An 18053-nucleotide genomic window follows, 5' to 3' on the forward strand; every position below is an offset into this window, starting at 1 on the left:
CGATTCCATTGATCTATATGTCTATCTTTGTGCCAGTACCATGCTGTTTTGACAACTGTGGCTTTATAATAAGCTTCAAAGTCAGGTAGTGTAAGTCCTCCCACTTCGCTTTTCTTTTTTAGAGTGTCTTTAGCAATTTGAGGCATCTTCCCTTTCCAAATAAATTTGATAACTAGCTTTTCCAAGTCTGCAAAGTAGGTTGTTGGAATTTTGATTGGGATTGCATTGAATCTGTAGATGAGTTTGGGTAGAATTGACATCTTAATGACATTTAGCCTTCCTATCCATGAACATGGAATATTTTTCCATCTTTTAAGGTCCCCTTCTATTTCTTTTAGTAGAGTTACATAGTTTTCTTTGTATAGGTCTTTTACATCTTTGGTTAAGTTTATTCCTAGGTACTTGATTTTTTTAGTTGCTATTGAAAATGGTATCTTTTTCTTGAGTGTCTCTTCAGTTTGTTCATTTCTAGCATATAGAAGCATTACTGACTTATGTGCATTAATCTTGTATCCCGCTACTTTGCTAAATTTGTTTATTAGCTCTAGTAGCTGTATCATCAATTTCTCATGGTTTTCCGGATATAAGATCATATCAGGCGTCGTCGGCCTTGCCGAGCCGGCCGGCCGGCCTGGCTCCCCTCCCCGGCCCCGACGGGCTGGCGGGCTGCCCTGAGGAGGTGGGGAGGGGAGGACTGGGCCGGCCGGCGGGTGGGCGATGACGCCGAACTTCTGCGCTGCCCCCAACTGCACGCGGAAGAGCACGCAGTCCGACCTGGCCTTCTTCAGGTTTCCGCGGGACCCGGCCAGATGCCAGAAGTGGGTGGAGAATTGTAGGAGAGCAGACTTAGAAGATAAAACACCTGATCAGCTAAATAAACATTATCGGTTATGTGCCAAACACTTTGAGACCTCTATGATCTGTAGAACTAGTCCTTATAGGACAGTTCTTCGAGATAATGCTATACCAACAATATTTGATCTTACCAGTCATTTGAACAATCCACATAGTAGACACAGAAAACGAATAAAAGAATTGAGTGAAGATGAAATCAGGACATTGAAACAGAAAAAAATTGATGAAACTTCTGAACAGGAACAAAAACATAAAGAAACAAACAACAGCAGTGCTCAGAACCCAAATATAGAAGAAGGGGGTGAAGAACAGGATGAAGATATTTTACCTTTAACCCTTGAAGAAAAGGAAAACAAAGAATACCTAAAATCTTTATTTGAAATTTTGATTCTTATGGGAAAACAAAACATACCTTTGGATGGGCATGAGGCTGATGAACTCCCAGAAGGTCTCTTTACGCCTGATAACTTTCAAGCATTGCTGGAGTGCCGAATAAATTCTGGTGAAGAGGTTCTGAGAAAGCGCTTTGAGACAACAGCAGTTAACACGTTGTTCTGTTCGAAAACACAGCAGAAACAGATGCTAGAGATATGTGAGAGCTGCATTCGGGAGGAAACTCTCAGGGAAGTGAGAGACTCACACTTCTTTTCCATTATCACTGATGATGTGGTGGACATAGCAGGGGAAGAGCACCTGCCAGTGTTGGTGAGGTTTGTGGATGAATCACATAACCTGAGAGAGGAATTTGTGGGCTTCCTGCCTTATGAAGCTGATGCAGAAATTTTGGCTGTGAAATTTCACACTACAATAACTGAGAAGTGGGGGCTGAACATGGAGTACTGTCGTGGACAGGCTTACATTGTGTCCAGTGGATTTTCTTCCAAGATGAAAGTTGTTGCTTCGAGACTTCTAGAGAAATATCCCCAAGCTATCTATACACTCTGCTCTTCCTGTGCCTTAAATATGTGGTTAGCAAAATCGGTGCCTGTTACGGGAGTATCTGTTGCATTGGGAACGATTGAGGAAGTTTCTTCTTTTTTCCATCGATCACCACAACTACTTTTAGAACTTGACCGTGTAATTTCAGTCCTTTTTCAGAGTAATGAAGAAAGGGGTAATGAACTGAAGGAAATTTGCCATTCTCAATGGACAGGAAGGCATGATGCTTTTGAAATTTTAGTGGAACTCCTGCAAGCACTTGTTTTATGTTTAGATGGTATAAATAGTGACACAAATATTAGATGGAATAACTGCATAGCTGGCCGAGCATTTGTACTCTGTAGTGCAGTAACAGATTTTGATTTCATTGTTACCATTGTTGTTCTTAAGAATGTCCTATCTTTTACAAGAGCCTTTGGGAAAAATCTCCAGGGGCAAACCTCTGATGTCTTCTTTGCAGCCAGCAGCTTGACTGCAGTGCTACATTCACTAAATGAAGTGATGGAAAACATTGAAGTTTATCATGAATTTTGGTTTGAGGAAGCCACAAATTTGGCAACCAAACTTGATATTCACATGAAACTCCCTGGCAAATTCCGCAGAGCTCAGCAAGGTAACCTGGAGTCTCAGTTAACCTCTGAGAGTTACTATAAAGAAACCCTAAGTGTTCCAACAGTGGAGCACATTATTCAGGAACTTAAAGATATATTCTCAGAACAGCACCTCAAAGCTCTTAAATGCTTATCTCTGGTACCCTCTGTCATGGGACAGCTCAAATTCAATACGTCGGAGGAACACCATGCTGACATGTACAGAAGTGACTTACCCAATCCTGACACACTCTCAGCCGAGCTTCATTGTTGGAGAATCAAGTGGAAACACAGAGGGAAAGATATAGAGCTTCCATCCACCATTTATGAAGCCCTCCATCTGCCTGACATCAAGTTTTTTCCTAATGTTTATGCTTTGTTGAAGGTCTTATGCATTCTTCCTGTGATGAAGGTTGAGAATGAACGCTATGAAAATGGACGAAAGCGTCTCAAAGCATACCTGAGGAACACTTTGACAGACCAAAGGTCAAGTAACTTGGCTTTGCTTAACATAAATTTTGATATAAAACATGATCTGGATTTGATGGTGGACACATATATCAAACTCTATACAACTAAGTCAGAGCTTCCCACAGGTAATTCAGAAACCATTGAAAATACTTGAGACTTTTAAAATAGGTTTTCTCTTATATTTGGAGGAAGAGCTGTGAGGTGTATGTAGGCTGCTTAATCACTGACTATCTTTGCCTATAGGTCTCCCATTGAATACATTTGTTATTAATAATCTACCTATTTAAAGGGCCCCCATTTGAACTCTCATGCTTTGAAGACCTGTCTGTTCTTGCAGAAGGTAGCATTGAAAGTGCCACGTTTCATTTCTGTGTGCTCTCCATTAGTGGCACTCTGGAATTATTTTAGTTAAGTCATTTTAGACACGACATTAATCATCACTGTGGCTCCAATTGTCAAGTTACCAGTCCAGTTATCAGTACTTTGAAGAAATAAATTTTGACGAGGTATGGAAGGAAGGAATGCATTTTGTAAAGTGTTACAATGAGGTTCACTATTGACCTTTAACTAGAAAGACTTTAAAGTATGTTGTTAAAATTTATGTTGGACAGTTAAGGGAATTACCAGAGAGTGAGAGAAACTGAGCTCGCCAAGCAAGGATTTCAGCGTAGATTTTGTCTTTATCAAATGAACCTAAAGGAACAAGTTACAGTTCGAATGCCTTTTTCTACATCTGGTTATTGCTGTTTACATTCCTTTATTGAGCCCATGCTTTCATAAGCTGTTTAGCAGGTATGTGTTGAACATTTCTGTTTCATGGTCAAGATAGAATCAGAGGCCATGGATACTGACCACTGATTTGTCTGATTTCTTCTGTCTATTTCCATGACTATGTCTACTGCCTCATCTTGATTATCAGCAGAACCTGGAAAGCCTACAAAAATAAGTGTTTTGTGGTTTATCTAGGAATAATACAGAAAATATTGCTATTATTTTTGGTGAAGAAAATCAATTTTGTACAGTTTATTTCAATCTAAATAAAATGTGAATTTTGTTTAAAAAAAAAAAAAAGATCATATCATCTGCAAACAATGACAGTTTTACTTCTTCTTTTCCAATTTGGATGCCTTTTATTTCTTTGTCTTGCCAGATTGCCCTGGCTAGCACTTCCAGCACAATGTTGAATAACAGTGGTGACAGCGGGCATCCTTGTCTTGTTCCTGATCTTAGAGGGAAGGCTTTCAGTCTCTCACCATTGAGTACTATGCTGGCTGTGGGTTTTTCATATATGCTCTTTATCATGTTGAGGAAGTTTCCTTCAATTCCTACCTTTTGAAGTGTTTTTATCAAAAACGGATGTTGGATTTTGTCAAATGCTTTTTCAGCATCTATTGAGATGATCATTTGATTTTTCCCATTTGACTTGTTAATGTGTTGTAATACATTGATTGATTTTCTTATGTTGAACCATCCTTGCATGCCTGGAATAAACCCCACTTGGTCATGGTGTATGATTTTTTAAATGTGTCTTTGGATTCGATTTGCAAGTATTTTGTTGAGGATTTTTGCATCTATATTCATTAGGGAGATTGGCCGGTAGTTTTCCTTTTTTGTAACATCTTTGCCTGGTTTTGGTATTAGATTGATGTTAGCTTCATAAAATGAGTTAGGTAGTGTTCCATTTTCTTCAATGTTTTGAAAGAGTTTGAGTAAGATTGGTGTCAGTTTGTGCCGGTTTGAATGTATTGTGTCCCCCAAATGCCATTATCTTTGTGGTCTTGTGTGGGGCAGACCCTTGGGTGCTGGTTGGATTTGCTTGGAGTGTGCCCCACCCAGCTGTCGGTGATAATTTTGATGAGATGTTCCCATGGAGGCATGGCCCCACCCATTCGGGGTGGGCCTTGATCGGTGGAGCTATATAAATGAGCTGACTCAAAAAGGAAAGAGAGTGCAGCTGGGAGTGATGTTTTGAAGAGGAGCAAGCTTGCTAGAGAGGAACGTCCTGGGAGAAAGCCGTTTTGAGGCCGGAGCTTTGGAGCAGATGCCAGCTGCCTTCTTAGCTAACAGAGGTTTTCCGGAGGCCATTGGCCATCCTCCGGTGAGGGTACCTGATTGCTGATGTGTTACCTTGGACGCTTTGTGGCCTTAAGACTGTAATTGTGTAGTGAAATAAACCCCCGTTTTATAAAAGCCTATCCATCTCTGGTGTTTTGCATTCTGCAGCATTAGCAAACTAGGACACAGTTCTTTCTGGAAAGTTTGGTAGAATTCCCCTGTGAAGCCATCTGGCCCTGGGCATTTATTTGTGGGAAGATTTTTGATGACTGATTGGATCTCTTTGCTTGTGACGGGTTGGTTGAGGTCTTCTATTTCTTCTCTGGTCAGTCTAGGTTGTTCATATGTTTCCAGGAAATTGTCCATTTCCTCTACATTATCCAGTTTGTTGCCATACAGTTGTTCATAGTATCCTCTTATAATTTTTTTAATTTCTTCAGGATCTGCAGTTATGTCACCTTTTTCATTCATTATTTTGTTTATATGGGTCTTCTCTCTTTTTGATTTTGTCAGTCTAGCTAGGGGCTTGTCAATCTTGTTGATCTTCTCAAAGAACCAACTTTTGGTGATATTTATCCTCTCTATTGTTTTTTTGTTCTCTATGTCATTTATTTCTGCTTTAATCCTTGTTATTTCTTTTCTTCTACTTGGTTTAGGATTGGTTTGCTGTTCATTTTCTAGCTTCTTCAGTTGATCCATTAGTTCTTTGATTTTGGCTCTTTCTTCCTTTTTAATATATGCGTTTAGTGCTATAAATTTCCCCCTCAGCACTGCTTTTGCTGCATCCCATAGGTTTTGGTATGTTGTGTTCTCATTTTCATTTGTCTCTATATATTTATGAATTTCTCTTGCTATTTCTTCTTTAATCCACTGATTGTTTAGGAGTGTGTTGTTTAACCTCCAGGTATTTGTGAATTTTCTAAGTCTCTGATGGTTATTGACTCCTAATTGTATTGCATTGTGTTCAGAGAATGAGCTTTGAATAATTTCAATCTTTTTGAATTTATTGAGGGTTCTTTTATGTCCCAGCATATGATCTATTCTGGAGAAAGTTCCATGAGCACTAGAAAAGTATGTGTATCCTGGTGATTTGGATGTAATGTTCTGTATATGTATGTTAAATCTAATTCATTTATCAGATTGTTTAGGTTTTCAATTTCCTTATTGGTCCTCTGTCTGGTTGATCTATCTATAGGAGAGAGTGATGTGTTGAAGTCTCCCACAATTATTGTGGAAACATCAATTGCTTCCTTTAGTTTTGCCAGTGTTTCTCTCATGTATTTTGTGGCACCTTGATTGGGTGCATAGACATTTATGATTGTTATTTCTTCTTGTTAAATTGCCCCTTTTATTAGTATGTAGTGGCCTTCTTTGTCTCTCAAAACATCCCTGCATTTGAAGTCTATTTTATCTGAGATTAATATTGCCACTCCTGCTTTCTTTTGGCTGTAGCTAGCATGAAATAATTTTTTCCATCCTTTCACTTTCAATTTCTTTGTGTCCCTGTGTCTGAGTCTCTTGTATGCAACATATTGATGGTTCATTTTTTTTTGATCCATTCTGCGAATCTATATCTTTTAATTGGGGAGTTTAATCCATTTACATTCAACGTTATAACCTGAAGGCATTTCTTGAATCAGCCATCTTATCCTTTGGTGTATGTTTGTCATATGTATTTTTCCCCTCTCTGTATTAATATCCTTTATTGTACCCATACTGAATCTCTTTAGTACTGAACCTTTCTCCAAGTCTCTCAGTCCTGTCTTTGTTTCTCTGTCTGCAGGGCTCCCTTTAGTATCTCCAGTAGGGCAGGTCTCTTGTTAGCAAATTCTCTCAGCATTTGTTTGTCTGTGAAAAATTTAAGCTCTCCCTCATATTTGAAGGAGAGCTTTGCTGGATAAAGTATTCTTGGTTGGAAATTTTTCTCACTCAAAATTTTAAATATATCATGCCACTGCCTTCTTGCCTCCATGGTGGCTGCTGAGTAGTCACTACTTAGTCTTATGCTGTTTCCTTTGTATGTGGTGAATTGCTTTTCTCTTGCTGCTTTCAGAACTTGCTCCTTCTCTTCCATGTTTGACAGTGTGATCAGTATATGTCTCCGAGTGGGTTTATTTGGATTTATTCTATTTGGAGTTCGCTGAGCATTTATGATTTGTGTATTTATGGTGTTTAGAAGATTTGGGAAGTTTTCCCCAACAATTTCTTTGAATACTCTTCCTAGACCTTTACCCTTTTCTTCCCCTTCTGGGACACCAATGAGTCTTATATTAGGACGTTTTATATTATCTATCATTTCCCTGAGGTCCGTTTCAATTTTTTCAATTTTTTTCCCCATTCTTTCTTTTATGCTTTCATTTTCCATTCTGTCATCTTCCAGGTCACTGATTCGTTGTTCAACTTCCTCTAGTCTTGAACTATGAGTGTCCAGAATCTTTTTAATTTGGTCAACAGTTTCTTTAATTTCCATAAGATCATCCATTTTTTATTTAGTCTTGCAATGTCTTCTTTATGCTCTTCTAGGGTCTTCTTGATTTCCTTTGTATCCTGTACTATGGTCTCATTGTTCATCTTTAGTTCTTTGAGTAGCTGCTCTAGGTGCTGTGTCTCTTCTGGTCTTTTGATTTGGGTGCTTGGGCTTGGGTTATCCATATCGTCTGGTTTTTTCATATGCTTTAGAATTTTCTGTTGTTTTTGGCCTCTTGGCATTTGCTGAACTTGATAGGGTTCTTTTAGGATTTGTAGACCAATTGAAGTCCTTATCTCTAATTTATCAGATCTACAGCTTCGTGGAGTACACTTTCTGTAACTAACCAGCAGGTGGCGTCCACGAGCCACCTGTTCTCCACAAGCCAGTTCTCCCCTGGTTTGCCTTTGTGGTGAGTGGGGGAGTGAGTCTTGTGGGGTCCAATTGGTGTACCAAGCTTGCGTGTGTAGTTGGTGTTGCCTGCCCTGTATATGGGGCGTGTTTCTGGGCAGTCAGGGAGGGGGGGTGGCTCTAACAATCAAATCTCCCTGGTGATCCTGGAGTTTTAAAGCTGCTGCAATAGTCTAATCCTTCAGTTCAGTCCTGCCACAGTTTGTCTCTGCCACTGACCCACAAGTCCTTGGTATTGGCGTATGGCTCCTGAGACTTGCAAGTGGGTCCCTCTTCCAGGCTGTGCACCCCCTGGTCCTCTGTTGAGGGATGACTGTGCTATGTCACAGGTGAGTGCTGTCCCCCCAGGGCAGTTCTGGGCTGCTGGGCTGTGTAGGGAGGCTCCCAGTCTGCTGAAATGATGGCTGAATGGGGCTTTGTTAATTCACACTGCTCCACCTTCCCAACTCTGGGACAATCAGCTGAGGTTGCAGGGAAGGCTAATGTCCACGCCCAGTTTTGTGGAGTATGCCTGTTATTTGAAGCACTTCAGTCACACTGGGTTGTGTGGGGCAGCTCTGGGCTATGGGGCTGGCGATGGGCAGGAGTGTTTCCTGTCCACCAGGATGATGGCTGTGAGCGGACACCCCCCTTTCCTTGGGAAGTTGTGGTGTTTAGTGAATTTTCTCAGCCACTGGATTATTGCCTTTTGTCTCAGAGCTCTCTTAGTTCTGCTCTTGTCTTGACCTGCCCAAATTGCAAGTCTTTGAAGTTTTCTGTATTGGGCTTCTTAGAGTAATTGTTTTAGAAAAAGAAGAAAGGATTAAAAAAAAAAAAAAGGGCCCTCCTCACAGATCTAATGGGTTATTGAAATGCTAAGAGACAAAGCAATTAGGGCCATTAAGGAAAGGTCCACAGGGCAGAGAGACCAACCCCTCCTCGGGACCTGCACATGAGCCTGAGGGCCTGAGCTCTGCCCTTCCGTCCTCTATGCTCACCAGAACTCCAAAAATCCTCCGCCTTTATTCCGGAGTTGTTCGCGCTGTTCTTTTCTATGTCTGTCTCCTCTCTGCTGGGCCGGCCGCTTCCAGACTCTCTGGTGTCTTGTCTCAGTCTATCAGTCCGCCATCCCGCCCCGCCCCTTCCGCCCAGTTTTTAATTGGGTTGTTTGTCTTTCTCTTGTTGAGTTGTAGGATCTCTTCATGTATTCTGTATATTAAACCCTTAACTGATATGTGGTTTCCAAATATCATCTCCCATTGCATAGGATGCCTTTTTACTTTATGAAAAATTCCTTTGATAAAAAAATGTTTAATTTCAAGGAGATCCCATTTATCTATTTCTTCTTTGATTGCTCACACTTTGGGTGTAAGGTCTAGGAAACCACCTCCTATCACAAGACCTTTACGATATTTCCCTACATTTTCTTCTAAAAGTCTTATGGTCTTAGTGCTAATGTACAGGTCTTTGATCCATTTTGAGTGAATTATTATATAAGGTGTGAGATAGGAGTCCTCTTTCATTCTTTTGGATATGGATATCTAGTTCTCCAAACACCATTTATTGAAGAGGCTGCTCTGTCCCAGTGGCTTTGGCTTGACTGCCCTGTCAAGATCACTTGTCTGTAGGTGAGAGTGTCTATTTCTGAACACTCAATTCTACTCCATTGGTTGGTATATCTATCTTTATGCCAGTACCATGCTATTTTGACCACTGTAGGTTTGTAGCATGCTTTAAGGTCAGGTAGTGTGAAACTTCCCACTTTGTTCCTCTTTCTCAAGATATTTTTGGCTATTCAGGGAACGCTGACCTTCCAAATAAATTCGGTTATTTGTTTTTCTATTTCTGCAAAGTAAGTTGTTGGGATTTTAATTGGTATTGCAGTGAATCTATAAATCAGTTTAGGTAGAATTGACATCTTAACATATTTAGTCTTCAAATCCATGAACACAGTATGTTCTTCCATTTTTTGAGGTCCTGTTTGATTTCTTTTAGCAGTTTCTTGTAGTTTTCTCTATATAGGTCTTTTGTGGCCTTGGTTAAGTTTATTCCTAAATACTTGATTCTTTTAATTGCTATTGTAAATGGAATTTTCTTCTTGACTTCCTCCTCCAGTTGCTCACTACTTGTGTATAGGAACACTACTGATTTTTGTGTGTTGATCTTGTAGCCTGCCACTTTGCTGTATTCATTGATTAGCTCTAGTAGCTTTGCTGTAGGTTTTTCTGGATTTTCTACATATATGATCATGTCATCCACAAACAGTGAAAGTTTTACTTCTTCCTCTCCAATTCGGATGCCTTTTATTTCTTTTTCTCGCCTAATTGCTCTAGCTAGAACTTCCAGCACAGTGTTGAATAACAATGGTGACAGTGGGCATCCCTGTCTTGTTCCTGATCTTAGAGGGAAATTTTCAGTCTTTCCCCATTGAGTATGATGTTAGTTGTGGGTTTTTCATATATTGCCTTTATCATATTGAGAAAGTTCCCTTCTATTCCAATCCTTTGAAATGTTTTCATCAAGAAAGGATGTTGAATTTTGTTAAATGACTTTTCTGCATTGATCGAGATGATCATGTGGTTCTTCCACTTTGATTTAATGATGTGGTGCATTACATTAATTGATTTTCTTGTGTTGAATCTGCCTTGCAAACCTGAAATAAATCCCACCTGGTCATGTTGTATAATTCTTTTAATGTGCTGCTGGATTTGATTTGCGAGTATTTTGTTGAGGATTTTTGCATCTATATTCATTAAAGAGATTGGTCTATAATTCTCCTTTTGGTAGTATCTTTGTGTGACTTTGGTATTAGGGTGATGTTGGCTTCATAGAATGAGTTAGGTAGCTTTCCTTCCACTTCAATTCTTTTTGAAGAGTTTGAGCAGGATTGGTACTAATTCTTTCTTGGATGTTTGGTAGAATTAACATGTGAAGCCATCTCATCCTGGACTTTTCTTTTTTGGGAGCTTTTTGATGTCTGACTCAATATCTTTACTTGTGATTGGTTTTTTACTTGTGATTGGTTTTCTTCTCAAGTCAATGTTGGTTGTTCATGCTTTTCTAGGAAGCTGTCCATTTTGCCAAAGTTGTCTGCCTTATTAGCATATAGTTGCTTGTAGTATCCTCTCATTATCTCATTTATTTCTGTGGGGTCAGTAATGTGCTGGTTTGGATGTGTTGTGTCCCCCAAAATGCCGTGCTTTTTGATGCAATGTTGTGGGGGCAGACATATTAGTGTTGATTAGGTTGGAACCTATTGATTGAGAGTTTCCATGGAGATGTGACTCAATCAACTGTAGGCAAGACTTTGATTGGATAATTTCCATGGAGGTTTTACCCCGCTCATTCAGGGTGGGTGTTAATTAAATCACTGGAGCCATATAAATGAGCTGACAGACAGAGGGAATTCAGAGAAACTAAGAGTGACATTTTGGAGCAGCTGCAGCTGAGAGACACATTTGAAGACAGCTGTTGGAAGCTGACACTGTCATTTTTGAGGACACCATTTTGAAATGCAACCTGGGAGCAAGCAGATGCCAGCCATATGCCTTCCCAGCTAACAGAGGTTTTCCAGACACCAATGGTCTTTCTCCAGTGAAGGTACCCTATTGCTAATGCCTTAACTTGGACATTTTATGGCCTTAAGACTGTAACTGTGTAACCAAATAAACCCCCTTTATAAAAGCCAATCCATCTCTGGTGTTTTGCAAATGGCAGCATTAACAAACCGGAACATCCCCTTTCCAATTTCTGATTGTATTTATTTGCATTCTCTCTCTCTCTCTCTCTCTCTCTCTCTCTCTGTTAGCCCAGCTAAGTGTCCATCAATTTTATTGATTTTCTCAAAGAACCAACTTCTGGTTTTGTTGATTCTCGCTATTGTTTTCCTGTTCTCAATTGCATTTATTTCTGCTCTAATCTTTGTTATTTCCTTCTGTCTGCTTGCTTTGGGGTAAGTTAGCTGTCCTTTTTCTAGCTCCTCTAGGTGAACAGTTAATTCCTCAATTTTTGCTCTTTTTCTCTTTTAACATAGGCATTTAGGGCAATAAATTTCCCTCTCAGCACTGCCTTTGCTGCATCCCATAAGTTTTGATATGTTGTGTTTTCATTGTCATTTTCCTTGAGGTATTTACCCATTTCTCCTGTAGTTTCTTCCTTTACCCAGTGGTTGTCTAAGAGTGTGTTGTTTAGCCTCCATGTATTTATGAATTTTCCAACCTTCTGCCTGTTATTGATTTCCAACTACATTCCATTATGATCCAAGAAAGTGTTTTGTATATTATCTATATTTTTTAATTTGTTGAGACTTGCTTTGTGACCCAACATGTGGTCTCTCCTAGAGAATGATCAATAAGCACTTGAGAAAAATGTGTATCCTGCTTTTGCTGGTTTGAATGTATTATGTCCCCCAAAACACCATTATCTTTCATGTAATCTTGTATGGGCAGATGTATTTATTGTTGATTAGATTGTAATTCCTTGATTGAGTGTTTCCCTGGAGATGTGACCCACCCAACTGTTGGTGATAACTCTGATTGGATAACTTCCATGGACATGTGGCCCTGCCCATTCAGCATCAGCCTTGATTAGTTTACTAGAGCACTATATAAGCTCAGACAGAAGGAGCAAAGTTGCTACAGCCAAGAGGGACACTTTAAAGAATGCACAGGAGCTGAGAAAGGAACTGTAGTTTACAGAGAAATTTTGGAGACGGTCTTTGAAAGCAGACTTTTGCTCCAGAGAAGCTAAGAGAGGACAAACACCCCAAGAGCAACTGAGAGTGATGTTTTGAAGAGAAGCTGAAGCCTAGAGAGGAACATCCTGGGAGAAAGCCATTTTGAAACCAGAACTCCAGAGCAGATGCCAGCCATGTGCCTTCCCAGCAAACAGAGGTTTTCTGGACACCACTGGCCATCCTCCAGTGAAGGTACCCAATTGCTGATGTGTTACCTTGGACAGTTTATGGCCTTGAGACTGTAACTGTGTAACCAAATAAACCCCCTTTTAAAAAAGCCAATCCATTTTTGGTGTTTTGCATTCCAGCAGCATTAGCAAACTGGAACAGATTTTGGTACCAGAGAAGTGGGGTGCTGCTGAGTTGCAAATACCAAACATGTTGGAACGGCTTTTTAAATGGATAAGGGGAAGTTTCTGGAAGAGTTGTGAGGAGCTTGATAGAAAAGGCCAAAACTGCTTTAAAGAGACTGTTTGTGGAAATATGGACTCTAAAGATACTTCTGATGAGGACTTGAGCAGAAATGATGAATGTGTTGTGAACTGGAAGAAAGGCAATCCTTGTTTTAAAGTGGCACAGAATTTGGCAAAATTGAGTCCTGGTGTTGGATGGAAGGCAGAATTTGAAAGCAACAACCTGGAATATTTAGCTGATGAGATCTCCAAGCAAAATATAGAAGTAGTAGCCTGGCTTCTACTTGCAGCTTATAGTAAAATGCAACAGGACAGAGATAAACTTAGAACTGAATTCTTGGGTACAAAGAAACCAGAAACTGATAATTTGGAGAATTCTGGGCTTCCAAAAAGTAAGACCCCAGAAGCTACAGCCCAATGTGAGGATTTAACCAAACATGGAACCCAGCCACCATTTCAGTACAAGCCAAGATTGGAGATGAAATTATCCAGAAAGGATTTGTGGAAAGTTCTGTTGTCTGACGGCTTTGACCCCTGTGTGCTTCATGCAAAGCCAACAGAATTTTTGTGAGATCTTTATAGACAGAGCTGCTGCCAGTCTGGACTGGAGGGGACAGACAAGGAACAAATTGAAGGAAAAATTTCTTCAAAGACAGAGCCATGGAGGTTGAGGTCTGGAGTCAAGAGATTTCGGGCTGGGAGAGTGGAGTGGCCCACACGCATGGAAAGGGTGAGTTTGCTCCAGAGGCCAAGGGTGGGCCTTCTGCCTTGATGCTCAGGAAGAGTTCTGCCGCCCCAGGCCTAAAGAGGGTGGAGCACATTCCCAGGGAACTAGGGAGTGCCTGGCCACCAACCCACTGTTCTGAAGGGGTTGAGCATGTGCCCTGGAGATCGAAAGGAATCTGGGTGCTGCCCTGATGTTTGAGGAAGGTGGGGCTGAGAAGGTGATCTCCCCAATGTGTGGATAAGTTGGAGCACTCATCCCAGCATTTGGAGAGAAAAGGGCTGCCACAAAGGCCCTTAGGAAGAGTTAGACTCCCACTCTCTCAAGCCCTAAGGATGCGACATCATTCTGTAAATGACTCTCAGACTTTGAAATCTAATGGAGTTTGCCCTGCAGGTTTTAGGAACTGTTTTGGTCCCTTAAACCCTGCTTTCCTTACTGTTTCTCCTTATGGCAATGGGAATGTTTATCCTATGACTGTCCCTCCTTTTTATATAGGAAGAAGATAACTTGTTTTAAGTTTCACAGGTACAGAGCCTGAGGGGAATTTTGCTTTTGGACAGACCACGCCTATAAGTGATTTTGATGGGATCCTGTACTTAACTATTGTTACTGAAATGATTTAAGTTTCTGTGATATTGTGATACGATGTATGTATTTTGTATATGGAAAGATCATGTCATTTTGTGGTCCAGGGGGTGATGTAGTCTTGTGTGGGCAGAGGTATTTAGTGTTGATTAGATTGGAATTCTTTGATTAAGCATTTCTATGGAGATATGACCCACCCAACTGTAGGTAATAACTCTGTATAATTTCCATGGACATGTGGCCCCACCCATTCAGCCTGGGCCTTGATTAGTTTACTAGAGCACTATATAAGCTCAGACAGAAGGAGTAAACTTGCTACAGCCAAGAGGGACACTTTGAAGAACACACAGGATCTGAGAGAGGAACATCCTGGGGGAAAGCCATTTTGAAACTAGAACTATTTTATTAATATGTAGTGTCCTTATTTGTCTCTTTTGTTTTACAATTGAAGTCTAATTTGCCTGATATTAATATAGCTACTCCCTCTTTTTCTAGTTGTTGTTTGTGTGAAATATTTTTTCCAACCTTTCAATTTCAGCCTAGTTTTGTCCCTGTGTCTAAAGTGAGTTTCTTGCAGACAGTATATAGATGGGTCCTGTTTTTAAATCTATCCTGCCAGTCTATGTTTTTTTATTGGGGAGTTTAATCCATTAACATTTAATTTTATTACTGTAAGGGCAGTAATTTCTTCTACCATTCTGTCTTTTGGAGTTTATATGCCATATTTTTTCTCTCTCTCCTTTTACCTTTCCTGATAGTCTTCATTTCTACACTCTTCTCTATGCCTCTCTCTCCTCTCTTTTCCTATCAGCCTGTAGCATTCCTTTTAGTATTTCATGAAGTGCAGGTTTCTTGTTCACACACTCTCTCAGTGTCTGTTTGTCTGAAAATATTTTAATCTGTCCCTCATTTTTGAAGGACAGTTTTGCTGGATGTAGAATTCTTAGTTGGCAGTTCTTCTCTCTCAGTATGTTAAACATATCATACCACTGTCTTCTCACCTCCATGGTTCCTGCAGAGAAATCTGTGCATAGTCTTATTGAGCTTCCCTTGTATGTGATGGATTGGTATTCTCTTGCTGCTTTCAGAATTCTCTCTTTGTCTTTGATATTAGATAATCTGATCAGTGTCCTCGAGTAGGTGTACTGGCATCTATTCTGTTTGGGGTATGCTGTCCTTCTTGAATCTGTAATTTTATGTCTTTCATAAGACTTGGGAAATTTTCAGTGATTCTTTCTTCTATTATTCTTTCTGCACCTTTTCCTTTCTCTTCTTCTGGGACACCCACAACATGTATATTTGTGCATTTCATGTTGTCATTCAGCTCCCTAAGACCCTGTGCATATTTTTCCATTCTTTTCCCTATCTGTTCTTTTGTGTGTATGATTTCCAATGTCCTGTCTTCCAGCTCACTGATCCTTTCTTCTGCCTCTTCAAATCTACTGTTATATGTCTCCATTGTGTTTTTCATCTGTTCTATTGTGCCTTTTATTCCCATAAGCTCTGCCATTTGTTTTGTCAAGCTTAGAACTTCTTCTTTATGGTCATCCAGTGTCTTCTTTATATCCTTCTTCTCTTTTGCCACAGTTTCCTTCACCTCATTGATTTAATTTAGGAGATTTATTTGAACATCTTTAATTAGTTGTTTCAATTCCTGTATCTCAGTTGAAGTGTTAATTTGTCTCTTTGGCTGGTCCATATTTTCGTGTTTCCTAGTATGGCTCATTATTTTTAGCTGGTTAGGCATCTGATTTTCTTGATTATTTTACTCTGGAGCTCATTTTCACTCTTTTCCATAGGGTTTTCTTTTTGTTTGGCTTTATTCTCTATCTGTTCTTTGGCATTCAGTTCAACTTATTCTAGACCTCTAACCTAGCTTCTGTTTAGTTGATCAGAATTTCTCATCTCTTGTTTTTCTGGTTCTTGCCCTGCCTCCATATAACCTTTTTGTGAGAGGGTCTCCCCAGATATGATTGACCCCAATCAGATTTTCCTATTCCAGACAGGCCCAGGTCTCAGGAAGAGGGCATGAAATTTTCCTGAGAATGAGACCTTGAAGCTTGTCAGACCCTCCTGTGAAGCCTCTAGATTCTGTGATTTTCCTATCCTGTCCAGCAGGTGGTGCTTGTCAGCCCACAGCTCCCCACAAGTGTAAAGAGGTGTGGTGCCTTTAGTTCTCCACAGACTCTGTCCCTGTTGGGGGCATGACTGACTCAAGCTGGATTCTGTTCTTCAGCCCCTGGGCACTAAATTCTTTGAAGAAGGGCAGCCACTTGAGCTGGGCCCCACTTCCCCTTTTCTTGGGGGAAATTATGCCCTTTAGGAAATTGTCTCCCCCACTAGACTCATTGTTTTATCTCTCAGACCAATCTTTGCTCCACACTTGCCTGGGTCCAGTGGTCAATTGCAAATATCTGAGGCTTTCCGTAAAGAGCTACTTAGAATAGTTGTTTTTAAAAAAAAAAAAGATATCCCTTTTCAAGGCCTTTCTCCAGCCCCCAAGTTTTGTCAGTCCCAGTACAGACTATTTAAAGATACACCCTTTAGGCTATTATCTCTTTCACCTGAATAGTTACTCTCAGACAGCTTTAATTCTTCCCTTGCCTGTGGCATTGCTGAAGCAAGAGCTCTGATGGGCTATTGAAGAGTACAAATATAACAAATTGGAGAGCAAGAAATGAAAAGAAAAAAAAAATCCCTTTTCAGAGCTTGATCCCAGCTCCCTGGATTTGCAAATGAGAGACCAAATTGGTGCCCTGTTTCTGTGCCCCTTTTTCTTGGAGCCCAGCCCTTTTCCAATATCCTGAACAACTCTACTCTAGTTTGCTAATGCTGCTGGAATGCAAAACACCAGAAATGGATTGGCTTTTGTAAAAGGGTATTTATTTGGTTACCCAGTCTTAAGGCCATAAAGTGTCCAAGGTAAGTCATCAACAGTCAGGTACCTTCACTGGAGGATTGCCAATGGTGTCTGGAAAACCTCTGTTAGCTGGGAAGGCATGTGGCTGGCATCTGCTCCAGATTTCTGGTTTCAAAATGGCTTTCTCCCAGGATGTTCCTCTCTAGGCTTCAGCTTCTCTCCAAAATGTCACTCTCAGTTGCTCTTGGGGCATTTGTCCTCTCTTAGCTTCTCCAGAGCAAAAGTCTGCTTTCAAAGGCCATTTCCAAAATGTCTGTAAACTGCAGTTCCTCTGTCAGCTCCTGTGCATTCTTCAAAGTGTCCCTCTTGGCTGTAGCAATCTCGCTCCTTCTGTCTGAGCTTTTATAGAGCTCCAGTAAATGAATCAAGGCCCATGCTGAATGGGTGGGGCCACACCTCCATAGAAATTATCTAATCAGAGTTATCACCTACAGTTGGGTGGGGTACATTTCCATGGAAATAACCTAATCCAAACATCCCAACTTAATCCCCAGTAATATGTCTGCCCCACAAGATTGCATCAAATAATTTGGCTTTTTCTGGGAGACATAATACATTCAAACTGGCACAAACTCCAACTCCAAAAGTCTGTGTGCTTTTTTGTTTTTCATTTTTTGTTTTTGTGTGTGTGTGTGTGTTTTTTGCTGTTGTTGTTAGCCCTGCCTCCTCTCTGCTGGGCAGAATCATCTGGGTTCCTTTCCTATCTGCTGCTGGTTTATCTGTGCTTGGAACTTTTATTCAGCAGTCTGAATTTGTTAATTAATTCTGCAATTGGGGCTGGGTTAAGACCCCCTCCTTGCTTCCAGCACAGATTGTTTCTTTTTCCCTCAGGGAATCATCTCCAAGTCAGTCTGCCATGCTGGGGGGGTGGGGTAGGGGGCACCAGAACCCTGGCCAGAGAAACTT

The 18053-nt window shown here is 40.5% G+C and overlaps 1 protein-coding gene across 1 annotated transcript; it reads left to right on the plus strand.

Annotated features, from left to right (window-relative positions):
* Positions 1-717: 717 nt before the first annotated feature.
* On the plus strand, positions 718-3893 carry LOC119522395 (52 kDa repressor of the inhibitor of the protein kinase-like). The gene has a single exon (XM_037820899.1). The coding sequence runs from the start codon at positions 718-720 to the stop codon at positions 3007-3009; it is 2292 nt and encodes a 763-aa protein (XP_037676827.1). The 3' UTR covers positions 3010-3893.
* Positions 3894-18053: the final 14160 nt, after the last annotated feature.

The sequence above is a fragment of the Choloepus didactylus genome, chromosome X (genome assembly GCF_015220235.1).
Source record: "Choloepus didactylus isolate mChoDid1 chromosome X, mChoDid1.pri, whole genome shotgun sequence".
In the NCBI taxonomy this organism is placed as follows: Eukaryota; Metazoa; Chordata; class Mammalia; order Pilosa; family Megalonychidae; genus Choloepus; species Choloepus didactylus.

Bases quoted from the DNA above. Each gene is read 5' to 3' on its own strand.
- LOC119522395 (XM_037820899.1), top strand. From the start codon at position 718: ATGACGCCGAACTTCTGCGCTGCCCCCAACTGCACGCGGAAGAGCACG.